The sequence below is a fragment of the Poecilia formosa genome, unplaced genomic scaffold, assembly GCF_000485575.1.
Source record: "Poecilia formosa unplaced genomic scaffold, Poecilia_formosa-5.1.2 Scaffold561, whole genome shotgun sequence".
Classification (NCBI taxonomy): Eukaryota; Metazoa; Chordata; class Actinopteri; order Cyprinodontiformes; family Poeciliidae; genus Poecilia; species Poecilia formosa.
Window position 1 is genome coordinate 123,116 of NW_006800500.1, and position 27,500 is coordinate 150,615.

General features: G+C 44.9%; 4 protein-coding genes and 1 non-coding gene across 13 annotated transcripts in view; 1 reads left to right on the forward strand and 4 right to left on the reverse strand.

Annotated features, from left to right (window-relative positions):
• The window catches only part of LOC103129631 (neoverrucotoxin subunit alpha-like), a 7,045-nt gene extending 4,587 nt beyond the window's left edge, over positions 1-2,458 (reverse strand). The window contains exons 1-2 of the mRNA XM_007540799.2: positions 2,371-2,458; positions 2,142-2,241 (exon numbers count right to left, since the gene is read on the reverse strand). Of these exons, the coding sequence (XP_007540861.1) occupies positions 2,142-2,232 (91 nt within the window). The 5' untranslated portion in view covers positions 2,233-2,241; positions 2,371-2,458. The remainder of the gene's footprint in view (positions 1-2,141; positions 2,242-2,370) is intronic.
• Positions 1-21,032, forward strand: part of LOC103129633 (centriolin-like) — a 32,926-nt gene extending 11,894 nt beyond the window's left edge. For 5 of the 7 annotated variants that reach the window (XM_016665292.1, XM_016665289.1, XM_016665290.1 and 2 more), the window contains exons 8-14: positions 10,580-10,682; positions 10,746-10,846; positions 10,916-10,983; positions 11,057-11,186; positions 11,410-11,477; positions 11,540-11,680; positions 11,774-12,053. In XM_016665292.1, coding sequence (XP_016520778.1) covers positions 10,580-10,682; positions 10,746-10,846; positions 10,916-10,983; positions 11,057-11,186; positions 11,410-11,477; positions 11,540-11,680; positions 11,774-11,966 — 804 coding nt within the window. In that variant the 3' untranslated portion in view covers positions 11,967-12,053. Of the gene's footprint in view, positions 1-10,579; positions 10,683-10,745; positions 10,847-10,915; positions 10,984-11,056; positions 11,187-11,409; positions 11,478-11,539; positions 11,681-11,773; positions 12,066-18,263; positions 18,268-21,020 lie in introns of those variants that run through there. The other 2 variants (XM_016665293.1, XM_016665291.1) reach the window with 2 other exon arrangements.
• On the reverse strand, positions 5,160-5,232 carry trnaa-agc (transfer RNA alanine (anticodon AGC)). Its single transcript has one exon. It is a non-coding gene; the product is annotated as a tRNA-Ala (tRNA).
• Positions 12,155-19,913, reverse strand: tti2 (TELO2 interacting protein 2). 2 transcript variants are annotated; one of them, XM_007540801.2, is made up of 10 exons: positions 19,810-19,913; positions 18,563-19,046; positions 18,328-18,494; positions 18,183-18,240; positions 17,697-17,825; positions 17,301-17,393; positions 14,054-14,235; positions 13,158-13,301; positions 12,925-13,084; positions 12,155-12,507 (listed from the first exon to the last, which is right to left on the reverse strand). In XM_007540801.2, the coding sequence occupies exons 2-10, from the start codon at positions 19,043-19,045 to the stop codon at positions 12,418-12,420; spliced, it is 1,506 nt and encodes a 501-aa protein (XP_007540863.1). In that variant the 5' UTR covers position 19,046; positions 19,810-19,913; the 3' UTR covers positions 12,155-12,417. The 2 variants fall into 2 exon arrangements, with proteins under 2 accessions (XP_007540863.1, XP_016520782.1); XM_016665296.1 differs by having other exon boundaries at positions 19,197-19,872.
• A 579-nt stretch (positions 21,033-21,611) lies between the features above and the next one.
• Positions 21,612-27,500, reverse strand: part of slc18a1 (solute carrier family 18 member A1) — a 6,840-nt gene continuing 951 nt past the window's right edge. Inside the window, exons 2-17 of one of the 2 annotated variants that reach the window (XM_016665288.1) lie at positions 26,337-26,435; positions 25,413-25,651; positions 24,736-24,860; positions 24,366-24,424; positions 24,205-24,288; positions 23,884-23,976; positions 23,692-23,781; positions 23,573-23,616; positions 23,385-23,445; positions 23,128-23,223; positions 22,968-23,046; positions 22,694-22,745; positions 22,510-22,573; positions 22,308-22,427; positions 22,096-22,229; positions 21,612-21,828 (exon numbers count right to left, since the gene is read on the reverse strand). In XM_016665288.1, coding sequence (XP_016520774.1) covers positions 21,709-21,828; positions 22,096-22,229; positions 22,308-22,427; positions 22,510-22,573; positions 22,694-22,745; positions 22,968-23,046; positions 23,128-23,223; positions 23,385-23,445; positions 23,573-23,616; positions 23,692-23,781; positions 23,884-23,976; positions 24,205-24,288; positions 24,366-24,424; positions 24,736-24,860; positions 25,413-25,651; positions 26,337-26,433 — 1,557 coding nt within the window. In that variant the 5' untranslated portion in view covers positions 26,434-26,435 and the 3' untranslated portion in view covers positions 21,612-21,708. Of the gene's footprint in view, positions 21,829-22,095; positions 22,230-22,307; positions 22,428-22,509; positions 22,574-22,693; positions 22,746-22,967; positions 23,047-23,127; positions 23,224-23,384; positions 23,446-23,572; positions 23,617-23,691; positions 23,782-23,883; positions 23,977-24,204; positions 24,289-24,365; positions 24,425-24,735; positions 24,861-25,412; positions 25,652-26,336 lie in introns of both variants that reach the window. The other variant, XM_007540802.2, reaches the window with a different exon arrangement.

A 27,500-nucleotide genomic window follows, 5' to 3' on the forward strand; every position in this document is an offset into this window, starting at 1 on the left:
ACGGACGATGTGCTCAGCGAATGTCTCAGACAATGGGGAACAGAGGACAAGGTGCTCTGTTCCCCATTGCTTGAGCAGAAATGTCAAACTATTGGGCCGGCAACACATCAGTAACGCGTTACTCTAATCTGACCTCTTATTTCAGTAACAAGTAATCTAACATGTTACTATTTACAATCCAATCATCAGATTAAAGTTATGCAGTATAATGGCCGTCATTCCAGGATGAACAGTCACTTCAGCATTTGCCTCACAACTAGCAAGCTACATACTCTGGTAGCTCAGACTGGCTGCCAGAGTATTTAGCTTGATGTGAATATTTAAGTGAACTTATGATTGTAAAGTAGACTTAGCTTGTATTTACATTTATAAATACATAAATATATGTATTTATAAATGTACCAAATATATCTACTGAAGTTCATGTAAATACACCACTTGTTCAGTGACTGTGTGTCTGTGTGATGAAGTTTAACTTGTATAATCATATTCCTCTTCCGTTAAGTAATTTATAACAGAAATAATCCTCCCATTTCCTGTATCACTTGTAAAAAATGAAAATAATACATACACAAATATATACATCTACCTGCACATATACATATATAATATTTACCTGTTTACACACACATACACAGACCTACATCTAATTGCCCAAGTCATCCTCAGCGCTTTAATTCCCAGCTAAATTCATCATCCCTGTTCATCCCTGAACCTTTAAATAATAACCATCTTCAGGCTTTTCTTAAAACACCTCATGCTTGGACTTTGCTTCAACTCTTTAGTGAGTTTATTCCAAATATTCACACCAATAACCGAGATACTCATTATTTTCTTGTCATCGTTGTTCAAACATTTAAAGTTGAAGTTTCTCTATAGTCATATCCCCCCACTCTATAAGTAAACCATTTTTGAATATTTTCTGGTAATCGTTTGTTTCTACCTTTGTACATAAACTGTGCAGTTTGAAACTCTACCAAATCTGGGCGTTTCAGGAGGAAAGAATCTATAAACCAGAAAGTGTGCATTTCCTGCAAAAGTCCAAGTGTGAATGCTGAATGCTTTTGGTGGAAACGGCAAAGCTTTTGAAGCCGAGATGCTAAATGCTAATGCTAGCATCCTGGCTGCTACTGGCATGTTGAATCACAGTAACATAATCCATGCAATGTGGAAAACCCAGGTAAAAACTAAAATTAGATAAAAAGCTAACAGTGTTAATATGAAGTGACTCACCTGTCCTTTCTGTCTCCAGGGTGTTTGGACAAAAACAGACATTATTTACAGGTTCTGTTAGAGGCCACTGAAACCGTTTATGGGTTTTTATGGTGTTTCATTATGGTGTAACGATAAAACATAAAATGTTTATAAAAAGTGGGAATGTTGGTATTTAGTAAAAGGTATTTTCTTTAAATAGGTGAATTTTGTAATGTTTTGGTCCATCACAGCTGGGACTATTTAAAGTTTCACCTGTGAAATTGTTCTTGATGCTGAGAGAAGAACAAACTCCTGATGTTTCTGTCTTATCCTGCCTCCACTTTTCATCCTCACTGTAAATCCAGCCTCTAAAGAAGCTTTGTCACATGTTGTAATTACAAAAAATGTTTTTATTGTTATTTGTATTATTCTTTACCTGAATGAAACACCTTTAAAAACTGTCATTGTTTCAACTGTGTTACTTTAAGATTCTTTTTTATTTCTTCTTCTGTGGTTTTGTCTTTAATTGTTTGCACCTTTAAACTCCCCTTTTGTCATGTTGTCCTGTTATTTTTTGTCCACATACATCCAGTTTATTTATAGATTTATTAAGTTGTTTTATCATCACTACAGTAATAAATAAATCTATTCCATAATGTGAATAATTAAGTGAACTTATGATTGTAAAGCAGATTAAACTTCAGTTTTGCTATGTATTTTTACGCAGGTCTGGAGCGGGGAGCTCATAACATGTTTTCTATTTGTTCTTGTCAGAAATAAACTGAAAACCAGAAACTCCAGAGGAATCCCATGTCACAGCCTGAGTTTTAAATAAAACCAGGCCAATCCAGAAAGGGTTACACTTGCATTGACTGTTTGCCAATTAATAACCTTTTATGAAACTGGCTTTATTTCTCTGTGTAGGCATATTGTTAGACGTAATTTACCCGTCATCAGTTGGTCTCTGCGAGTGTCGTACAGCATGCCTAAGGCGAAAGGCCGACCCAAAGCCGCCACCTGCATTTCATCTGAGGACATGTTTTCAGCCTGAGGCAGCAGAGAGACAGGAAATAACATTAAGATGAATTACATAGAAATATCTGGTAGAAAGAAAAGAACATTAATAACATATCAATACTGCATCACTGAGAGCCTCTGAGGAAATGATCTGATTACCTGATGAAGGTTGATGGATCAGTTAAAATCTTTCTGACTGCTGTGACTTTCTGACTCCTCGTCTCCTTTTATCCTCATAACTCCTCCCACCGAACCAGCAGGAACTCCTTCTATGGGAAACACCTGAAGGATCATGGCTTATTGGTGGACCCTTACTTTGAAGGATTCACCTTCAAAATAAAACAGCAGCTTATCAGCTGTTGTCTTTGGCAGCAGATAAGCTACTAATGAATGTATTAGTAATCAATGTGCGGAGTAATACATTCATTAAAGTTGCCTTTATAAATATGCCTTAGGGAGGAACCATTTTTAGTCTAAAAAGACTAACAGACACTGAGAAAACAACAGCACATCTTTAAACGTTGTTGTTGCTCAACACCTTCTCTCTTCCTCCCCCTCTGAGAGGAGATGTGCTGCCAGCTCTCCGTCTAACACTGAGTTTCCTAAATCTGCAGGGATTTACCTGTCCAGACCTGTTACAGCTGCTGTCGAGAATCCATCCAATGTCCCTCTTCACCTTTAGCCAGACTGAGCAGCCTGCAGCTCCACACCTGGTAACGGTCGCTCCTTCTCTTCATTACAATTCACACTTGTTACTGAACCAGGTTGGTTCTAGTTTTGGCTAAAAGCAACCTATAAAACATTTTCCACTTTTTCCTCCCAGAATCAAACTTCATAGCTATTTTACACCATCAAAGAACTTTAAGGTGACTCATTAACTGAATGTCCACAACATCTTTTAGATTTTCTTGATGCTAATTATTTTATTAGTAAGGCAGTTTTGCTTATAGATGTTAGAGGTTTTTTGTATTATAATTTTCATTATTACTTTAGTTAATTATTCAGTCTAATGTTAATCTGTAGTGACGTGCTGTGCTAAAACCTTTTGGTTGCGGTGTTCCTGTGAACTGATTGTTCCCTCCACCCTTGGGAGAAATGGCTCTCAAGGGAAAGAGCCTGATGACCTGTTAGACAGACCTGCCATCTGTTTTATTGTTTATCTCTCCTCACTTTTGTCTTCCCAAATAAAAGGCTCCAGCAGAGAGAGAGCAGAACGCTCTGTGAACGACTAGGAGGATCAGTCTGCTGAATCTTCTCCTTTTGCAAAAGTTTGGCCTTAAAATTCATGTACGTTGTCTGTGGTTCTTTTATGTAGGTTCAGAAAATACCTATCAATAGGTTTATCCACCCTGCAGATGATGCATTGGCTAGCTTCGTTGCTGTGCCTCTCATTGGCCGACTGCTTGGACAGATGATCTCACATCCATCACCGTCTTGGAGACCTTCTGTCCTGATGTCTGTTCTAATGACTCCGAGTTGCTCAACGGTCCTCCTACATCTGTTTCCTGCCCAACCTTTTCTTTGGAAAGTTAAAGTTCAGTAATAAGGTCTTGGTCATCTCTGCTCTCCTTTCAGTTCCTCTTTCCTCCTGACCTTTCACCTTCCTTCTACCTCCAACACAACATCAGTGATCTTTAGTTACAGTTACACATTTTACACCATTTCCAGTTCAAGGTCAAAATCACATTTATAACTTTTTAGTTTCTCTGATTTAACATTCATTTATAACCATGGTTGAAAATAGTTTTAAATTCTTGGGGGAACTATGACAAAACGTTTCTGTGCTCATTCATTTTTTGCGAAGTGATAAAAGCTGGTAGCTCTTGAATTGCTACAAAATAAAGCTGTGTTTCCTCCTTCAGTCCACTGGCTGCCATGTTGAACCTTCAGATGCCAGGAGACCTAAACTCTGAACATCATGGCATGGAGGCATCCCAGTTTTCCATGTCTGCCATATAACCATTCATTTTATCTTTTAAACTGGTTCTATTGATCCTGTGTCCAGACAGAGGGATAATCAGCAGCCCNTTTATTCAGATAAAATGCTTCAAATTATATAAAAAAAGAATTAACATAAAAATGAAGAAGAAAACAAGAATAGTGTAAAAGCATCAAACAAACATAATAAAATGTTGTGTGATGGACTGGTGAGGGGTCAATCACGGGACATCTGACCCAATGGACGCTGGAGACAGACACAGCTCCCTCTCACCCCCAAACTCTGTGACCCTGCAAGGAAAATCAGGTATCAATAATGGATGGATGGATTAGTGTAGCATATTTCAGCTTATGATAATTTACTTTAGCTCCCTTTAGCTTAGCATATTTTGGGCTGTGTGACCTTAGCATATTTTAGCTTTTGTTATATTTCACCTTGCTTTACCTCGCAATATTTTAGCTTGTTTCACTTTAATGTATTTTAGCTGTTATTATGATAGCATATTTTAATTTAGCATATTTTAGCCTATGTTACCTTAGTTTAGCATGTCATAATATGAGTTACCTTAGCGTTGCATTTAGACAGCTAATAGTGAATCAGTGGGCCTGTCTTAAGATGTCAGAATCACAGATGTAATAGATGTAATAATAGCGCACCGATGTATCAACATGGTTTCTAGATTAAGCTCTATTTCAGATTAAACCTCAAGACTAAAAGCCATGGAAGAGTTTTTGTGTTTGATTTTAGTTTTTCCTGCAATGGAATTAGAAATTCACAGCAGACAGAGATAAATCCTGGAGGAGGGGCAGTTCAGGGCGCAGTAGGGGCAGCACCAGGTTCCTGCTGAGTCTAAAAATAACCCTGAAGGGTTTTCAGAGAGCCGGGAGCCACAGGAACACCTGGATCATGGGAAACAGGATATTCCTCCTTCCTGTGGTTCTCCAGCAGGATGTCAGGCTGATCCAGGGTCGGGGTCCTCAGGCTGCACCAGCAGGGGTCAAAAGGTCATTGGAGAATGCGGGCATCGATCCCGCTACCTCTCACATGCTAAGCGAGCGCTCTACCATCTGAGCTAATTCCCCTGCTGTGGTTCTGCGGGTGGCCGGTAACAGAACCGCAGCTGTGGTGGATCAGACCCACAGGTTCTGGGTTCAGTTTGTTTCTGTCAGCTGGGATGTTGTTGGTCCTTCAGCAGAAGGAACTGGACCAGCAGGGGGAGACAGAGTAAATCTCCCNCTTAATGCTAAGTATTTTATTAGTAAGGCAATTTTGCTTATAGGTGTTGGAGGTTTTTTGTATTATCATTTTCATTATTACTTTAGTTCATTATTCCATCTATGTTAATCTGCAGTGACGTGCTGCGCTAAAACTTTTTGGTTGCTGTGTTCCTGTGAACTGACTGTTCCCTCCACCCTTGGGAGAAATGGCTCTCAAGGGAAAGAGCCTGATGAGTGTTAGATGGAGCTGCCATCTGTTTTATTGTTCATCTCTCCTCACTCTTGTTTTCTCAAATAAAAGGCTCCAGCAGAGAGAGAGCAGAACGCTCTGTGAACGACTCGGAGGATCAGTTTGCTGAGTCTTCTCCTTTTGCAAAAGTTCAACCATAAAATTCATGTATGTTGTCTGTGGTTCTTTTATGTAGGTTCAGAAAATACCTATCAATAGGTTTATCCACCCTGCAGATGATGCATTGGCTAGCTTTGTTGCTGTGCCTCTCATTGGCCGACTGCTTGGACAGATGATCTCATATCCATCACCGTCTTGGAGACCTTCTGACCTGATCTCTGTTCTGATGACCCTGAGTTGCTCAACAGTCCTCCTACATCTGTTTCCTGCCCAACCTTTTCTTTGGAAAGTTAAAGTTCAGTAATAAGGTCTTGGTCACCTCTGCTCTCCTTTCAGTTCCTCTTTCCTCCTGACCTTTAACCTACCATCTACCTCCAACACAACATCAGTGATCTTTAGTTACAGTTACACATTTTACACCATTTCCAGTTCAAGATCAAAATTACATTTATAACCTTTAAGTTTCTCTGATTTAACATTCATTTATAACCAGGGTTGAAAATAGTTGTAAATTCTTGAGGGAACTATGACAAAACGTTTCTGTGCTCATTCATTTTCTTGCGAAGTGATAAAAGCTGGTAGCTCTTGAATTGCTACAAAATAAAGCTGTGTTTCCTCCTTCAGCCCACTGGCTGCCATGTCTCGAGAAAAGACACATGTTGAACCTTGAGATGCCATGAGACCTAAATCCTGAACATCATGGCAGGGAGTGCATCCCAGTTTTCCATGTCTGCCATATAACCATTCATTTTATCTTTTAAACTGGTTCTATTGATCCTGTGTCCAGACAGAGGGATAATCAGCAGCCCTTCCTGAATCCGTGGTTCGACTATCCAACGGACCCGCCTCTCCTCTGCAATCAGTAATACTTTTATAACAAATTTATATCAGTAATGATTTCTTGGTTAATGTCAAGTTGTCATAACAAAGACCTTTTGAATAATGTCAACTTTGTATTAAATATTCATAGATATTGTATTCATAGATATTCATGAAGGCTTATTCATGTTCATGACAGTCTTATTCACCCCCCCTTCAAATAAAGTGTTACCGATTGTTGTAAAGCATCGATTAATGCAGGGTTTTAAAATGAGTTAATTGGACTTGTAGCCATTATTTTGTGCCCATTGTTGGACACCACATGGCTACCGGTTTTGAAAATGGGCCGACAATCAGCGGACATCTGTAAGAACGTGTAGTGTGAGCTGGACATTACACTAAGGACATGAGGAAGGGAGGGTCAGTGGAGAGCACCAGAGCTGAGCCTTTTTTTCATTCAGTGTCATCAACAGAAGGAGAAAAAGGCAGGAAGAGACGATAAAGCTGATAATTAAAATGAGGTCCATAGGTTTAATTTATCGTGCGATTAATTAATTTATTATTTATCGTGACAGGCCTATCTGCCCATTTCAACTGTGTTTATGGAATTCAAATCAGATGAAAAATACAAAATTGTACACGCATTAAGCACACAACATTAAAACACACTTTCACAAGAAAGTAAAAAAATCCTCTAGAAAATGACACTGAAGGTAAAAGAGGAAAAAGACAAACGTGCTCCCAGTCCTCCCTACATGTCTGTTCATAATTGTTTAGCTATGATTGGATCAAATTTATTATATATTAATGTCTAAATCAGGATTTTTCATTTCATAAAGGACATGTGTTGTGAAATGTGGCTGCATTAATAAACAGAATATAAACTGAAGTGACTGATTAACTTTCTGACAGGAAGTTATGATTCAGTTTTATAACAAAACATTTCCAAAGAACTTGAGGTAAATGACAGCAAGTGAATGATTTATATTTCCTCAGAAAATATTACTCTACCATGGAAAATTCACACCACCCCTTAAACAGGACAGTTTATTAAGAAACATAATTTCTCCACCTCAAAGAAGTTCCAAAAACAGTCTGCAGACACACAGACCTGGGTGGTAGTGAGTTATACAATATTTAATTAGTAACTTTTCCTCATTGCTGCTTGTGACGGCTGCAGTTTGTTGTGAAATGGAGCTGATAGCGAAAATTCAACCCGGAAGACTCCATCCCCTCCGTTCGTCCATCGGCGTCATGCTCATCTCCGACCTCAGCGCTGGACCTCACCTGGTGCGTCCAATCATCAATCAAGCTCAGCATAAAGGATCCACACCGAAGCCGTCAGACGCTTCCCAGCTGCGTTCAACGCACCACCTCCCCATCTCCACCCACATCCTTCGGTTCTCCAGGATGGCACCCTTTCCAGACCTCCTCCACCAGTGTCGGGCCCCGGGGGAGAGCATCCCTAATCAGTTATCGGGATGTTCATCGAGTTCACATCAAATCTCAGCTCAGATCAGCTGCCGGGGCCCGAGCGCCAAAGAACTGTTATTCATTGCTGTCATTAAACCTCTTAATTGGTCCTTTTTCTTCGTCTGAGTCTTTCCAGATTGAAATGACCATCTGTGATTTATTGTCTTTGGTTTCCAACAATCTCAGGTGTCAAACTCAGTCATCTGATCCACCAACCTGTTGTTCTACTTCAAGTTGTTTTTGACATGCACTTGTGAATGTGAAACATGATCAGATATTTTTCACCCTCTTGATTTAAACCATATATGAAACCTCTCTCTTTAAATGACTAGTGAGCACTTCTGGGTCCGTTTCAAAATGTTTTCTATCCCAGATCATCTACAGGTTTTGAACCAACACGATGTTCCTGCTGTTTGTGTTCAGGCCACAAATTGTCTCACTAAAGACTCCAGTCCCTTGAGCCAAGCATTCAGCCGTTTCTCTGGAACTGGTTTATGGCAGCAGGTGGGTCGACCAGGTTATCATATAGTGTTTGTTTAATCTTAATCAGTTGATTCCAGAGAAACTCTGTCCTTGGAGGTGGAGTTTTCCCACCATCGCTCGGCTCCCAGCAGGTATATAAAGACCCGGTGAGGAGCTCCGGTACCGCAGCCTTCAGCCGCCCAGAAGACGTCAACCAGCCAGCCAATCACCGTCTGCAGACACGTAAGTCTCCACGTCTTCTTCTGTTCCAGGCAGGCTGGAAGATACCGCCAGCATCAGATCATATTGTCTTCTGCTGCCTCTGCTTTATGACTCTGTGCTGGTTTTAGTTTACTGCCTCTGTTTAAAGCTGCCAGATGTGTGATGTGGTGTTTAGTAATCAACCCTCTGACTTTCTCTACTGCACAGATCCAACATGGTCTTCATCAGTGAGCTCGATGTATCTCTGAATGATGATCAGGAAAACACATTACTTTTAAATGGGTTCAAAAAACTCCCCGTCCCTCTGAGCACAACCCAGGGCGGAGATTCGGTTTTCCTCTGGTATAAAGAGGATGCCAACCCTGGAATCACCAGGATCCAGTTTTCCTACACCAGTGACATGGAAAACAACCTTCAAGCTTCAGGGTACCAAAAGGTTGACAAGAACCTCAACACTAGTGGAAGTGGAGACCCTGTCTACCTGTGGTTCCTCAACGGTAGAGGACAGCGTCAAGTTCCCATCCAGGAAATTGATGTGTCAATTGCTGATATACCTGGGAAGATCAGGGACGGCTGGGAGAGGCAGGGCTTCAACCTGAACCGGAAGAATGGAGGAGAGCACGCCTTCCTGTGGATGAAGAGAGAGAAAATCACCTACATCCACCAGGTGCTAATCACTGATAGCTATGACTATGATGTAACCCTTTTCAAAGCTGGGTACATCAGAGTAGATGAGAGCACCAACAGAAGTGCTGACGGGAAGCCAGTCTTCCTCTGGTACCTTCCCAGCACCAAGGCCGAGGGGAGCTATGTGACCCTGGAAGTCTCTAACAACATTGAGAGTTACAGTGGGGACTGCATTCTAGTGGCCCCCCCAGTAAATCTCAACAAGAGCAATCCTGAGAAGAAGGTCAACCTGTTGTACGCGCAGGGAGATCGTGGTCAGAAACCCATCCAGGGCCTTGTTCTGATGTACGATGAGAAGCGGAAGAGCGAGTACCAGAGTGCTGGAGTCAAAGTCCTCAATGAGAATCTCAACTCTGGTAATGGGAGTCCCTGCTTTCCTGCAACCCCGTTATACCTGGGTTATTATCAGTGAGTCTCCATGGCAACAGAGCTGAGCATGCTCACTGAGGGGAAAGAAAAAGTTTCCCTTTAATTGGTTTATTGGTGGCGTTTTGTTCCTCTTCTCTCTAAATGCTCTAACTCTGTGATCCTGATGTGTGAAAGTGTCAAACGCTGTAACTTCATCCTGATGGATTTTCTTTGTTTCAATAAAGTTCTGTTTGCATCACAACAATATTTGTCTATTTTTTTTCCACTTCCAATAAAGAAATGAGGCTGGAAACCCAGCAGAACTGAGAACCCAATCAGTCAATTATTGAGGAGGAACTGTGGAGAAACTGGGCAGACATTGATTTTCATAAGGAGAAGAAACATTAAATAAATAAAATGTGTAAAAACACTAAAGTCAAAATTGTACATAATTAACATAAACAATTAAAAGGTATAATTCCGAAAACATACCACAGCATATTCCATGATTATTAATAACATATATATTTTTTATAAAAATAATGAAAAGCAAATAGATAAAACAGAAACTTAGTTTAAATAAATCATTTAATTAATTCAGATATTTATTTTGACATAAAATAATATCAAGAACAAAAGAGAAAAAAAATCAAGATATAAGAGAAGAAACTAAGAAATAAAAGTTAAAAGAAATTATGCCCAAATGATGACATACCATTTTTCCTTCCTTCCTTCCTTCCTTCCTTCCTTCCTTCCTTCCTTCCTTCCTTCCTTCCTTCCTTNTTAGCCATGTTCAGCTAATTAGATCTCGTTTTATTTGCTGAGAGGTTAAAGTTCAGCTTTGTGTCTCAGGCTCCCAGTCTGGCCTCTCAAGGGACTCAGGACTCTGGTTTGGAGCTGCAGTACCTCAGTTCTCCCGACAGGGGGCGACATCAGGAAGAGCTTCCTCCAGGAGGTTAGTGTGTCTCAGACACTGTGGGCAGAGTGGGATCACAGGCTGATGATGCATTTCCTGCAGGACGAATTCATCCGACATCCAATGACCCAACTGAAGTTGTTTCTGCTGGGATCTCCCAGGGTCCTCCAGCAGGGGGCAGGATGTCACAGCGTAGAGATAAGGTGACGGTCTCACACCAGCTTAGGTGCTGTCACTGAGCACTTGCTTTCATCTGTGTGTGTGTGTGTCAGCAGGGAGGCAGATGTGTGTCAGACTGCATGGAGAAGAAGAAGACGCAACGGTCCCTGCAGCGACACAGGTCCCAGATTCACGTTGATTATCTGCTGATAAATGACTGATGAAGCTATAGAAACAGACCTGTGTGTGTGTAGGAGTGTGCTGCAGGTGTGTGATGAGTTGATGTGTTTGGAGGAAACTCTGCTGCAGAGACGGGCGGAGCTTCGCCAGGCCGACCGGCTGCTGCTGGAGGCTCAGAGCTGCCGCCGGACGGCCAGGAGAGACGTAAACACACACGCAAACCTGTCTTTCTATCTTTGCTGGGACTTTCCATTGACTTCCATTTTTTCTATTAAGCAAAACTCAATTCACACCGTAGTCCTAAACCTAAGCCCTAACCCAAAAACAGCATTTTCCCTTGTGGGGACCAGGCGTTGGTTCCCACAGCATCAAATACAAGGACACACTCTGAGCACCAGAACCTCCTGACCTCCTCTGTTCCTGTCAGACTGATTCGCTGCAGCACCGACTGGACGACAGCACCACCTGTCTGCTGGAGGCCACATGGCACCTCAGGTAAACTCTATTCTCTTCCTCTTTCTCCTCCTCCTCTTCCTCATGCTGGAATGTCCTCTCAGGGAGCTGCAGGAGGGGGCGGAGCTGCTGAGGAGGAAGAGGGAGGAAGAGGAGCAGCACCTCAGGAAGATAGAGGAGGAGCTGAGGAGCCGACAGGAGGAGCTGCAGCAGCTGGGGTCAAAGGTCACCAGGGCTGCAAATAGGTGAGGCAAGCACCTGCAGCTCCTTCACAATAAAAACCGCCAGGAGACAGGCTCACTGTGTGTGTGTGTGTGTGTGTGTGTGTGTGTGCGCAGACTAGCTGATCTGCTGTCAGACTGTCAGGAGGCTCAGGAGCGCCTGGATTCTCTCACCTGTCAGGTAACTGCTGGAGGTTCAGAACCTTCAGGAGGGGGCGCCGTTTACAGCTCGGGTTCTCCTGCAGGAGCAGCGCAGCGCCTGGCTGCCAGGGGGCAGCAGAGAGCTGGAGGACCGGAGGAGACGCACTGACAGGTCTGGGACCAGAACGTCCTGTCCGCCCTTCATCATTTGAGGGGGGGGCGGAGCTACAGAAGAAGGCAGAGCCATTGGAGGGTGGAGCCACAGTGGGTCACTAAAGGAGGAGCTACAAAAGGTCATCGTGTTAGAGGCAGGAGCTGCATGGAAGAGGCGGGGTTATAAAAGACTGACGAAAAGGAAGATCTACAGAAAAACTTTATTGTGAAACCAAAAAAACATTCGATTTATGCAGCCAGCTGCTGATCCTCTGGGCCTGTTTGGGTCCTTCCGTCTCCCCAGGACTGATCTGACCTTCTGCTCCAAAACGTCTCAGGGTTTTACTCTGAAAACCCACTTCCTGCTGGTTTTGTTCCCGTTCTGGTGGGCCGACCTTCGGACTCGGTTCCGGCTCGGTTCAGGTGTTTGTGCTGCTCGGTCTCTTAAAGCTCTGCCTCCAGGTACTTCAGGTGTGCTCTTGCTCTGCTGTCACGGTTGCCAGGCAACAGAGAACCTGAGGGCTGCAGTGGCGGCTGTCGACCTGCAGGAGGAGCCGCTGCAAACGGAGAAACCTGAATCAATAATCAGCTCAGTGGATTTACTTCACAATTTATCATTGTTAATGTATTTTTATTGTACAAAATAATTACATTTTTACACAAATGATAGATAAAAAAATAAACATTTTACTTTGTGTTCCATATCAGTTTATATTTTATTTTTAATGGTTTCATTTTCAGTTTTGTTCATCTGACGTTTAAATGGATATTTGTTGCAATCTTTATTCTATTTTCTACAGTTTCATCTTTCCACATCAATTTTGTTATTAGGCCCGAGCAGCTAAGCGCTGTGAAGGCCTATTGTAATTGTGATTATTTTTATTGATAAAAACAGAAACACTAATAAAAATGTGTTGTTTGTTAATTGCTGTAATCTGAACGCGTCGCTGCAGCGCCACCACCAGGTGACTCACCCGAACGCGTCGCTGCGTAGCGGCGTCCAACAGGCGCAGGGAGGCGGAGCTTCCCTCCATCAGCTGCAGCCGGACCGAGTCGCTGAGTCCCGGGTCTGCAGAGACGTCGACCAGCAGCCGCAGCAAACAGCGCAGCAGGGCATCGGCGCGGCTCGCCATCCTGATGGGGTCAGAGGTCAGATTTTAGGGTCAGGTTCTTCAGAGAGAACTGGTTCCGGCAGGTTTCCTGTTACCGTGGCCACGCCAGCCTGATGGTCGACTGCAGAACCTCTAGCATCTTCAGCCGAACCGACTCCTCCGGCGGATCCCCGATCTCCAGGTAACCCAACAGAACCGGCATCAGCCGCCGCAGGTGTCTGCACACAGCCACGCCCACCCTGGACACATCACAGCATGAAGCCACGCCCACCCTGGACACGTCACAGCATGAAGCCACGCCTGCTATGGACACATCACAGCATGAAGCCACGCCCACCCTGGACACGTCACAGCATGAAGCCACGCCTACTATGGAGACATCACAGCATGAGGCCACGCCCACCCTGGACACGTCACAGCATGAAGCCACGCCTACTATGGAGACATCACAGCATGAAGCCACGCCCACCCTGGACACATCACAGCATGAGGCCACGCCCACCCTGGACACATCACAGCATGAGGCCACGCCCACCCTGGACACATCACAGCATGAGACCACGCCCACCCTGGACACGTCACAGCATGAGGCCACGCCCACCCTGTACACATCACAGCATGAGGCCACGCCCACCCTGGACACGTCACAGCATGAGACCACGCCCACCCTGGACACGTCACATCATGAGGCCACGCCCACCCTGGACACGTCACATCATGATGCCACGCCTACTATGGACACGTCACAGCATGAGGCCACGCCCACCCTGGACACATCACAGCATGAGGCCACGCCCACCCTGGACACATCACAGCATGAGGCCACGCCCACCCTGGACACATCACAGCATGAGGCCACGCCCACCCTGGACACATCACAGCATGAAGCCACGCCCACCCTGGACACCTCACAGCATGAAGCCACTGTTTGGGTCGGGTTCTGTTTGGGTCGGGTTCTGATGTGGAGTCGAGGTGTAAGAATCAAACGCACCTCTCCACGTAGAGCGGCAGGGCTGAGGCGTAGACGCGCCGCAGCGCCACCTTATGCTCCGCCTCCATGTGGGTCAGAACCAGATGCAGCACGTCGTCATGGCGACATGGCTTCCTGCGGCAGTAAGAGGAGGGGGGCTTCTCCAGAACCAGCAGCAGGTCGAGCAGGCAGGAGAGGACGAGCTGCAGGTCAGAGGTCAGAGGTGAAGAGTGGGTCAGAAAGTGTGTGTGTGAACCAGGTTTTTATATCCTTGTGAGGTCCATTTCTGTCTGCATTGGGGGGTCGTGGGACCCCTCTGCTCCTTCTGAGGACAATTTCTTGATCCCCATGAGGGAAAAGCTGTTTTTGGGTTAGGGGTCAGAGTTTATTTATTTATTTATTTATTTTCGAACAGACAGAAAAGACAATCAAGAAAGAAAAACCCCCAAAATAGAATGAAACAAACTAAGGAAATAAAAGGTAAAACAAATTATTCTGCCCATGTGACATGCAAATTTTATATTTTCTGTTTGAAAAGGAGCAGGTAAAAGATATTATATCGTATAATGTCCTGGCCCTTTCATACTTATCAATTTATAATCAATTAACTGTCAGAACATCAAAATGACAATTTGTTTCCATTTTACATGATATTTAAATATGTACAATTATTTAAGCACTATTTATATCATCAATAGCATTTACAAACTATAAAACAGTCATTTTATAGAACATATTTTGAAATGCAGTACAGACCAAAGGTTTGGACACCTTTTCATTCAAAGAGTTTTCTTCATTTTCATGACTATGAAAATTGTAGATTCACACTGAAGGCATCAAAACTATGAATTAACACATGTGGAATTATATACTTAAAAAGTGTAAAACAACTGAAGATACGCCTTTTATTCTAGTTTCTTCAAAGTAGCCACCTTTTGCTGTGATACTGCTTTGCACACTCTGCATTCTCTTGGTGAGTGTCAAGAGGCCGTCACCTGAAATGGTTTTCACTTCTCAGCTGTGCCCTGTCAGGTTAATACGTGGGATTTCTTGCCTTATAAATGTTGTTGGGACCATCAGTTGTGTTGTGCAGAAGTCAGATGGACAAACAGCTGATAGTCCTACTGAATAGAGTGTTAGAATTTATATTATGGTAAGACAAAAGCAGCTGAGTAAAGAAAAACGAGTGGCCATCATTACTTTAAGAAATGAAGGTCAGTCAGTCCGAAAAATTGGGAAAACTTTGAAAGTGTCCCCAAGTGCAGTCACAAAAACCATCAAGCGCTACAAAGAAACTGGCTCACATGAGGACCACCCCAGGAAAGGAAGACCAAGAGTCACCTCTGCTGCAGAGGATAAGTTCATCCGAGTCACCAGCCTCAGAAATCGCAGGTTAACAGCAGCTCAGATCAGAGACCAGGTCAATGCCACACAGAGTTCTAGCAGCAGACACATCTCTGCAACAACTGTTAAGAGGAGACTGTGTGAATCAGGCCTTCATGGTAGAATAGCTGCTAGGAAACCACTGCTAAGGACAGGCAACAAGCAGAAGAGACTTGTTTGAGCTTAGAACACAAGGAATGGACATTAGACCAGTGGAAATCTGTGCTTTGGTCTGATGGGTCCAAATTTGAGATCTTTGGTTCCAACCACCGTGTCTTTGTGCGACGCAGAAAAGGTGAACGGATGGACTCTACATGCCTGGTTCCCACCGTGAAGCATGGAGGAGGAGGTGTGATGGTGTGGGGGTGCTTTGCTGGTGACACTGTTGGGGATTTATTCAAAATTGAAGGCATACTGAACCAACATGGCTACCACAGCATCTTGCAGTGGCATGCTATTCCATCCGGTTTGCATTTAGTTGGACCATCATTTATTTTTCAACAGGACAAAGACCCAAACACACCTCCAGGCTGTGTAAGGGCTATTTGACCAAGAAGGAGAGTGATGGGGTGCTGCGCCAGATGACCTGGCCTCCACAGTCACCGGACCTGAACCCAATCGAGATGGTTTAGGGTGAGCTGGACCGCAGAGTGAAGGCAGAAGAGCCAACGAGTGCTAAGCATCTCTGGAAACTCCTTCAAGGCTGTTTGAAGACCATTTCAGGTGACTGAAGCTCATCAAGAGTGTGCCAAGCAGTATCACAGCAAAAGGTGGCTACTTTGAAGAACCTAGAATAAAAGACGTATTTTCAGTTGTTTTACACTTTTTAAGTATATAATTCCACATGTGTTAATTCATAGTTTTGATGCCTTCAGTGTGAATCTACAATTTTCATAGTCATGAAAATGAAGAAAACTCTTTGAATGAAAAGGTGTCCAAACCTTTGGTCTGTACTGTAAGCTCCTTTTTAACGAGTTTTTTAAAGCTGGTTTAAATTTGTACTTTTCTTTAGCTCATCATTCAGTCCATTCCAGACATTTACTCCACACTCAGATAAACACAAACTCTTCCTGGTTGTTCTAATACGTTGTTTGTTAAAATATCCTTCACCTCTTAAATTATAACTCCTCTCTGTCAGCTATTGGGTGGAAGTTGCTGATTTCTGACCTTAAACTGGAATTGTACAGTTTTAAATACTACAAGGTCCCAGAGTTCCAGTATATTTGATTTGATAAATAACTGGTTTGTGTTCCAACATCCCACTTCATGTATTCAGATTGACTTATTTTGTATGCCGTATAATGGCTGTAAATTTGTTTTGTATTTATTCCCCCAAACTTCCACACAATGTGTTAGATGTGGTGCAATGAGTGTGTTATACAGAATAAAGACTTGTAGTCCAGGATGAAACTAGTTCCTCTCAGAACAGAAACACTTTTGGCTATTTTAGATTTTACTGATCTGTGGTTTCCAGCTAATTTATCGCCTAATATGACTCCCACAAAATGTATTTCTAATTCAGTTTCCTTTCTCCACTGTAGCTCCTAATCCAGTTTAATGCCAGCCCTCCAATTCCAGACCTTTCCAGCTTTTTTAGTAAGATGTCATGATTGATGGCATCAAAAGCTTTTTTTGAGATCCAGAAATACATCATTGCAAATTTCCTTTTATCCATATTGTCTATAATTTCTTCTGTTAACGCCATCAGAGCCATTGAAGTTGATCGGTTTTCTCTAAAGCCGTATTGACAATCAGTCAGAATGTTTTGCTTTTCAATGAAATGATCTAACCTTTTACTAAACATTTTTCTAGTATTTTAGAAAATTGACAGTAGGGACACAGGTGTGTGTGTGTGTGTGTGTGTGTGTGTGTGTGTGTGTGCTACCTGGATGACGGCGGCCTCGCTCGTGTACAGGTGTCTGAACAGAGCCTGGTACAGAACCTCGGCTCTGTTAAACTGACGAAGGTCTGCAGCGGGCTGGACATAGACATCATCATCACCATCATCATCATCACCACCATCATCATCACCACCACAATGGCTGAGCAGCGGTGAGCACCACAAGCTGAAAAGTTAGCTGCGTTAACCCTAAAGCATTAATCATAAACCTGTAGCCTTAGCGCTACATGTTTATATAGCGCTAAGGCGCTATATAAACATGCTATTCAGCGGAAGCTAATGCTAACGCGCTGCATTCAACAATACTGATACCCTCTGTGTGCCGTGAGGCTCTCAAAACATTTCATATTAATTTCTAATTATAGGTGGAAAAGTTCTGACCGTGTTGAGAACGATGTGATGCAGACAGCGAACTCCCAGCATGCAGTTTTCCGGCCTGTAGTCGTCATTCAGGAGGAGGGAAGGGGGGAGGAGGCGAGGCAGGAAGCGGGACAGGAAGGGGCGGGTCACCTGTGAAAACCAGAGCTGTGATTGGCTGATCAACACATCAGACACTTTAATCGGTCATTTATGTAGGAAACACTTTCTACCAGCAGGTGGCGTATTTGCTTTGACTCCGCCCATAAAAAAACTTAATGAATCTATAATAAATCTGATTGGTCAATAAACAGAAGCTGATTTAAACTGATTTCACATTCTGGATATTCAGAAACATATTCATATTAAGAGTTTTATTTCATTATTTTACAAAGAAACTCCTTAAAATGTTCACTAATATTCAGCACCGTGATATTATATCATTAACGTTCAGACTTCATCATCATGCTGTCATCACAGGGTTGTTGCCATGGCAACGCGATGACCAACCTGCAGCAGCGTCCAGGAGAACTGCAGCTTCAAGGCGGCACACCGTCGCCATGACTCCCTGAGACACAAACAGGAAGTGAGAGGAGTGACGAGCGGCCAGGTGAGGTCCCGACAGAACCAACCGGGTCACAGGTTCTGGTCTTACCTGGTCAGCTGAGGCTGCAGGATGTCCAGGACTCCATCCAGAATGCACCTGTCGTCCCCCTCCCCCGTCAGCAGGTGGGCGGAGTCTCTCCATCCGCCCGCCCTCAGCAGCGCCCCCTGAAGGCGCCGCGCCGCGGTTCTGGAGGCGGCGCTGGTCCAAACCTCGTCCTGCAGAGATGGAGCCATCAGAACCACCAGAACCACCAGAACCAATGCTGATGTCAGCAGCAACTTACCTGGAAATGTGTAACAGAGAACAGGTAGATGGGTGGAGCCACAGCGAGGAGCAGCCTGGCTCTTCTGGCTCCGCCCCCTTTCTCCCAGTTCCCCAGCAGCACTGTGAGGGCGGAGCTTACGGCGGCAGCCCGCTCCGGGACGCTCTGATAGGCTGAGGCGTCTAACGAGCCGCAGTCCTCCTCGCAGACCGGCAGCGCGGCACAGCCAATCAGAGCACTGATCACTGAGCTGTACGCTGCCTGAAGCTCCGCCCACCCGCTGTCCTGGTCATCCAACAGCGGAGGGAACAGCCAATCAGGATCTGCAGCCTGGAACAGATGCTCAACCTGGCCAATCAGAGTGCTGCTTTCAGCCACCCCAGTCAGCTTCTTCTGCAGCTCAGAGAGGAGCTCTGTGATTGGTGGAAGGGGATTAGAGGGGTGTGGCTTCTCTGAGGAGGAGGAGGAGAGATGAAGGTCATGAAGAAGAGGTGAAAGCTCCATCCTGATAAGAAGAAGAAGAAAAATTAAAACGATGCGGGAAGAAAAAAATCGTCATCTGAGGTTAAGAGGAGACAAATAAACAAAAAACTGATAAAATAAACAAAATGAATGAACATAAACCATAAAATACAGGAGAAACAGATCCGCTGACCGGAAGTAGTCAAGCAGCTGATTCCTGCTGCCTTTTCTCTTCTTCCTTTTCCTCCAAATCTTTTAACTGCTTACACGCTGCAGCGTATAAAACCATGTTTATGTGTGTCTACCGGCAGTCATACATAAACAGACTGCAGAGAAGAATAAAAGCTGAACTCTCCAGTCTTTGCCTGGTTCCGTCCATCAGCTGAGCTCAGTGGACCAGCGATGGACGGTGAATGTAGCTCTGGTTCTGATCCATCTGGACATGCATGGCTTCTAACATCTCATCATTTTTCGGCATTAAAACCTGTTTTCATATAAAACCAAATCTCATTATTTCTCACGGTAATTTACACTGAGAGGTTCTGGTCGGGTTCTGGAACTGGTAAAAGGACCTGGTACAGAAACAGAAATGAATGAACTCCAATACTGTTTTCATTTCTAACCCTATTTACAGTCTGAACTGGACCCGCTGGTTCCAACGGAACCAGAACCGGAACCGGTCTGAGGAACCTCCAGCTGCTCGGAACCAAACTTCCCGCATGAGGCAGTACCGGTCTGGATCTTAAGAGTCAGAACTGAACTGCTCAAAGGAACGAAATGAACCGGATCCTGCTGGACTAACTGACCTGGGATCCGCGGAACCAGAAGCCGCTCCGATTGGGTTTCTGTTCGGTTTCTGCTGGCCGAGCCGAACATGCAGCTGGCGGGAACTTCCGGTGACAACTTCCGACTGAAGAAGGAGCGCCGTGCCGCCCCCTGGTGTTCCGGAGGAAACACGGAGCAGGAACTGGAGTCCTACTGATCCGGACCAGAATCTGGACCTCAGGGAGGAAAACCGGACCGGGTCAGGGTTTAAACAGAACCTTTATAAAGACGGTCCAGCTGAGAAAATCTAATAATTATTATTATGAAAATAAATAAATAAATAAATAAATAAACAAAAATTTTAATTTTAACGTATTAAATATTATCCATGAAGAAATTCTGTGAATATTTAATTTGTTTTGTATTTTTAAACCATTTTGTCTTTGCTGAATAAATGCAGGTTACCAGAAAACGTGGATTTTTAGTAAAAAGTAGATTTCTTTTTATAGTCCTCAAATTATCCTAAAATAAAAAAATTCCCTTTTTATTCAGGACTTCCAGCCATCTGGGTTCAGTTCTTATGTTTGTCCAGCAGGTGGCGCTCCTTCCGTCAGGAACAGTCCGGCTGAGTGAAATCACGTTTATTTCCTGTTGAATCATTAAAAATGGAAACTAAGCAACATTTTTACAGATTTTAAAAGTTTTTCTTGTTGCTGCCCGCTGGATCCTGTCAGAAGCAACTTTATGCTTAATGAAATGATTTGAGTATTTGTGTTCAGTAAACGAGTAAATCTGATTAATGTTGACTTGAAAATAAAATCAGTCGCCTTTAAAGTAGAAATAAATAAATAAATAAAAACATAAATATTATTTATTGTAAACAGAAAACAGACTGATCCAGAGCCGCTTCATTCAGAATGAGGTCAAAGTTTTATTATTTTCTGGTTTTTATCAGCAACGGATCGGACCTTCACCATCTGCAATAAACAACATGAGTTTCAGCAACATTTCATTTCCTGTGGGATCAATAATGTATCCATTTAATTTTTTTAACGGCTCTGCAGCAGTGAGTGTTGCAGAAACCTGTGTGTGTGTGTGTGTGTGTGTGTGTGTGTGTGTGTGTGTGTGTGTGTGTGTGCAGTAGCACCAGATTAAATGATCTGGATCCTCTGATTAATGATGAATCAGCATCAGATCTGCAGCCTGCAGCGGTTCCTGCGACCAAAGGAGCCGCCTTGATGGTTGAAAGGAGCAGGAAGTCTCTGAAGCTGCTGACACACACACACACACACACACACACGTGTCATGAAGGGACAGTTGACCTGTCCAATCACAACATGCCGACCTTTGAACCCGAATGAAAGCAGTCACTAAAATGTTTCTATCATTAAAAAATATGTATATTTATATTTTGGTTTTAAAAACATAAATTATTTTTATCCTCAGCAGAAACGTTTCATCAGGTCACCCTGAGTCCGGGGAGTGCTTTAAGATGAACTGGACCGAACCGGACTGGACAAAACCAAACCAAACCAGTTCAGCTGCAGCAGATTGCAGCTCTGTCGTGAATCGGTCCTTTCCTGTTTTTACTATTTTACTACTTTTAGTATAAATCTGTGATCTCCTCCTCTGGCTTCACCCTGCTGCTGTGCCTAATGTCCCTCTGCCGGACTTATAGGACATTTCTGTGAAGACTGAAACCCGGTGAGACACGTTCGGCTCAGAGACGACAGGAGACATGAGGCCTGTTGAATCGTCCTGTTATTTTTGCACAAACACAGAACAACAAGAGGAACCAGAAGCAGCGGCAGCTGAAGCCGCAGAGGCGTCTTTAAAGTATTCACACCCCAGAGGATGTCCTCCAGCTGGAACCGAGCCCCCCTGTCTCTGAACAGGAAGTGTGGTGTCTTCGGGAGACGCCATGGCGGGACGCGAGCATCTCACTCCTCCGTCTCCTCTTCCTCTTCTTCTTCGCTGTAGTCGCTGAGAGGAAACTCGCGGCTGTCTCTGGTCGTGTTGTAGCTTTTCCTGTGCATCACACACTCCTGGTCGATGATCGCCTGAAACACAACAACACTCAGCTGCAGCGACAGAGAACAGGCTGCTGATTGGACGGTCTAAAAACAGGCTGACTGCTGATTGGACGGTCTGACGTTTGGTCATCACTAAACCAGGGAACATGGAGAGGCTCAGGGGTCATCCCTGAGGAACACCAGAATTAGAACCAGAACCAGAAGGGCCAGTAGGGCCGGACCCATTGGACCAATCACAAACCTCCATCTAATCTGGACCAATCACAGACCTCCATCTCAGGTTGCCATAGTTACCATCTTCTCCTCCCGAACAGCCGGGTTTCGCAGCAGGAAGCAGAGCGGCGCGTACAGGATGTTGATCACCCCGATGAACACCATGAGGCAGGGGAAGCCCACCGCCTGGACCAGAGCGCCCCCGGTGGACGGGCCTGGAACAGCAGAGGGAATGACGGTGAATTCTGCAGGAAGTCTGACGCTCCACCATGTTGTCCTCCTGGTGCCGTTACCGATGGCGAAGCCCATGCAGAGCGCCACATCCGCGATGGCGTACACGCTGCCGTACACCGAGGCGTGGCGGATGTCCACCAGGTACGCCATGATGGCCATCATGGAGGAGTCCACCATTCCTGGAGGAGCAAAACACACGTCACCACAGCGCCACACCAAGACAGGTCACATCAGGTCAGGAGGTCAGGAGGTCAAGGTCACCGATAGCGAAGCCCAGGCCGCCGTTTGGACCAATCAGACCGTAGATACTGGTGGCGAAGGGAACCTGGGAGACGAGACGCATCAGAATCGCCATGAGTGGGAGACAAGATGGATGACGAGACGGTTAATCTGTTGATGAAAGTGGCTGTTGCCATGGTAACAGATGGGCGGGGCTTGGACTCACACACAGCAGGCTGACTCCGACGATGAACATTCCCACCATGGAGCAGAGCCACCTGCAGACACACACAGAACCTGAAACCAGCCGGGTCGGGTCAGAACCGGGCCAGAACCAGACCAGAGCCTGGTCAGAACCAGACCAGGGTCAGAACTGGGTCGGATCACTTTCATTGTTTGGGCTTCCAGAGATTCAGTTTCAGGAAATACAGTTTCACTGCTCTGACCATCAGAACCACCAGCTCAGGTTCTGGACCAGAACCAGGAGTTCTGGTACTGACCGTCCCATCTTGTTGGCCAGAAGTCCGAACAGGTTGGTTCCGATCAGGTAGGAGATGCTGGCTGGGAGGAAAGCAATTCCTGCAACACACGGAGGACAGCCGATGGCCAATCAGAGCTCTCCGGCCGCAAGCTGAGATCTGATTGGCCAGAGGGTCGTACCGAGCTGCCACTTTGGGGAACACATGGTCTGCATCATCCAGATGGGCAGAGTGGGCTCCAAGATGGCCACACCCATGTTGGCGAAACACAGAGACCCTGCAGAGGGGATGGAGGGATGAAGGGATGAGGGGCAGAGGGATGGAGGGATGAAGGGATGGAGGGATGGAGGGATGAAGGGATAGATATGGGGGGACAGTTAGACGGACAGTTGGACAGCGTCCTGCATAGGTCCAGGTGAAGGACCAAAGCTTCTGTACCTGCGCTGATCAGGATGTACGGGTCTTTCAGCAGGGTCAGTAGCGGCGTTCCCTCCACACTCTGAAACACACAAACCCAACCGGGTCAGAACCAACAGAACCAGAACTGAACTGGGGAAAAGCCCAGAAGCTAACAGAAGGTGAGGAGAAGAGGTGGATGGGGGCAGATGGATCAGTGCTGGACTCACCCCAGGGCAGATCTTAGAGGGCTGCAGGATGCACAGCTGCAACGCTGCAACACACAGAAACACCTGATCATCACCTCTCCCACCAGCAGGGGGCTCTACTTCCTTCTGCCACTTCTTACCTCCATCAAACACAGCCAGGAAGGCCAGGATCAGGAAGGGGGCGCTCTTCCCCACAAAGTCGTACATCACGCTGCCAAACGGCGCTCCGACTGAAACACAGAGGCGGACATGATGAACCCACACTGACGCAGAGGAACACACACCTGGTTGCAGTGTGTGTGTGTGTGTGTGTGTGTGTGTGTGTGTCTCACTCAGGACTCCCATGGCGAGCCCTCCCAGGGCGACGCCCATCGCCACGCCTCGCTCGTCATCGTCGGTGTAGACGCTGGCCAACATCCCCAGACCTGAAGGTGAAACCAGAGCAGTGAGACGTTTGCGGAACCAACGCTGACATCTAGTGTTCAGGGTGGGAACTGCAGCCATCTCTAACGTTCTGTTCTATGACCTCTGACCTGTGGTTTCGTCTGATTCTGCCTTAACGGATCCCAAATGTTTTATAGTTTAACTTAACAGACGGCTAATCGCTGCGTGTTGACTGATTACAGGTTCTGTCCGTGTTTGTTGGTTCTGACCCGCCACAGACGAGAAGGACGAGCCGATTCCCTGCAGCGAGCGGGCGAAGAACAGCAGCGCGTACGTCCCTGAGAAAGCAAACACTGACAGGGACCTGGAGTCAGAGACACGCGGAAACACTCGGCAGGAGGCTGGTCTGAGTCTGAGAGGAAAAACTCACTGATGGTGGAAACAAACATGATGATAAATCCTGCGAACATCGGGATGTGGTAACCGATCCTGCAGACACACAAGGACAAACACTGACCCAGTTTGAGTCAATCTAAACAGAAATTCAGAGCCAATACTGGGAGGTTTCTACAGAATTATAAATGGCTAATAACCAACTAATGAACAACTAATTAACAGATAATAAACAGCAGATAAAAAGATGATGAACAGCAGAAAAATGACTAATAAATGGAAAACAGCAGACCAACTTCTAAAAGACCAGCTTTATTATTTAGCTTAACAACAGCGTAATAATAATAATAAATAAATAATAATAAATGTTTCCACAATTTATAAAGGGTTTATTAATGTGATAATACCTGTTGGTGAGCGGACCAACAAACGGGTTGACCAGCAGCTGGACCAAAGCTTTAGAGGCAAACAACAAACCAACCCGAACATTTTCCTCCTCCAGGAAAACACTGTCCTGAAGACAGGAGGAGGCCTGGAGGGAGGGAGGAGGGAGGGAGGGAGGGAGGAAGGAAGGTTATAGATGAGCAGATGAACATCAATCAATCAACAAATTTTTATTTGTAGATCACTTTTCATACGGAACAAGGACGACAGAAGATCAAAACAGGAAGTGATGAAAGCAAAAAAAATCCCTAAAAAGACCAAAGAAGGAGCTCAAGTTCTTCACCACTGAACCAAAAGATTTATTAGTGCTGATGTGACATGAGAGGAATAACCTGAATCACAAATAATAACTAAAAATAAAATAAATCAAATAAATAAATAAGCTAAATTAAAAATGAACGTTAAAATCCTCAATAAACACCGACTGTCTAATAAAACTCCTGTTATAAAGTGGGAATAGTGGAGAATTTGAATTCCTGATTTTTACTGTAAGATTCTCAGAGACAAATTATTAAAACTTCAGTTTTCAGCCGGGTCAAAGGTCATCAGGAGGCGAGCTGAAGGAACATGATGTTTAAATGAATGAAGCCGTGTTGGACTCGGAGCCGACCCGGCTGAGCGACGATGAAGATGAACCTACCGACTTGTTGGAGGTTTGGTTGGCCAGCAGCAGCTCTGCAGTCACCTCAGTTCGGCTCTCCTGCAGGTCAAAGGTCACATTGTTAAATAAAGACACCAGAGGGGACGGCCGGGGGTTCTGCTGCGCCTCTGGACCCAGGGCGGCGGTTCTGCTGCTGGAGGTCCGGGAGGGCACGGTGTCCGGGACGGTCTGCGGTTCCGGATGCTCCATGGCATACAGGAAGGTCGGGATGATGGGAACTGAAAGAGGAAAACGGTTCTGATGATGTCAGAGGCACCAGAACCAGCAGAAAGAGGGACGGGTCTGAGCCGGAACAGTCCGATCTAAAGTTCAGGCTCAGGAGGGGAAACGTGAATGTGTGACCTCTGATCGCTGCAGAACCTGAGCGCCGCTGCGGCTAACAGAGAGTGACAGCGCAGACCCGCCGGGTCAGAGCGCGGTTCTGCAGGAGCCCAGCTGGGTTGGTTCCCCTGGGGCAGGCCGGTTCTACAACAGGCAGTCCAAATTTTTGGTGCCAAAACAGCAACATTAAGTAAAAACTCAATGTGTGTATCAGATTTATTATGGGAAATATTTGTCAGGTGATTTTTATAAAACAGTAAATGTCATCAGTTTGGAGCAATAAAAGCAGAATTGATCTCATCTGGGGAAAGAGATTTAAAGGTGAATACTTTGTAAAAGGTTTAAGTTCATCCCTGAGACAGGGGTCAAAGTTCAGCAGGAGAACCAGCCTGGGATGGTTCAGATCAGCGGTTATAACGGCCTAGTCAAAGTCTGGACCTGAATCTGACTTTAAATGGGATATTCTCCATCCAACCTGACTGGACCTGTAGTTCTGACTCAGAGGGTTGAATAGAAAAGGAGATTTCAGAACCCGTCGATCCAGTCCTAGTCAAAGTTTAGAGTGTGTCGTCGTTCCCTCACCGACGACGGTGAGCAGCATGTTGTCGAGCAGCAGAGCAACGCAGACCACCACCAGCACCAACCTGGGAGAGCCACGACTCTGGAGCAGCCACGCCATGCCTGCGCGCGCGCACACACGCACGCACACACACACACACACACCCACACACACGCACACACACGCACACACACACACACACACCCACACACACGCACACACACGCACACCAGAACCAACACAGAAACATCAAAACCTGTCACTGCAGAGGACAACAATAATGACAATAATAACAACACACTGTGTTTTACAGTGTAATTTGAACCATTTCCTGTTTTTCACCAGTTTTTCTGTCAGATTATCATTTGATGAAAGTGAATTTCTGTTTTATTTCCATTCATGCTGACTTCATATTGCTTCTGTTGCTCCTGCATATCACATCTGATCTTTAATAAAGTCCAAGCCGGGCTGTTATCATGCAGGATCCAGGTATTAGTCTGGTCCCGCTGTCTGCAGCCACTCCGCCTGGCGTCTGACCCAACACTCTGGACGGTCAGCAGCTTTGGTCTTTCGTGATAATTTCTCACTCAATGCCTCAGATATCCTGTGATCACTCTCCTCTCCTCCTGCTCTCTTTCCGTGTTTTATTGTCGAGTTTGAATGCTCTCTAAAGCTGAAGTTTTTTTCATAACCAGATTGGAGATTTACAGATTTCAACTCACCACCAGGCTAAAAATGTTCAGAGAAAAACAGTAAAACCAGCTTTAAATCATGTACACCCCATTATCCCTGCACATCCGTCAGTGTTTGGTAGTTTCTATCATAGTTAAAGTGAATTTAACTCAACCATGTTTCTGATTAAACTCCTCTGGATCATAACGAGACAGATGAAGAAACTATTTAAAAACTGATAAAAGCAGTAATTAAATATCTTTGGTTGTAAAACATTGAGGGTAAAAACTAAATTGTAACATTATGAATTTATTCCCAGAAATTAACTTTCATAACGTCAGCAGCAGGTTCGTTAAGTTTTGGGTCTGCTGATTGTTTCAGATGCTGTTTCCTGTTTCCTGTCTCCGTAATGTAATTATCCCACATCCACATGCCGCCTTCTTCTCTTATCGTCCTCCATCTCATTTCCCATTTCTACCTCCGCTCTCCTGTTTCCACAACAAAATTGATCTAAA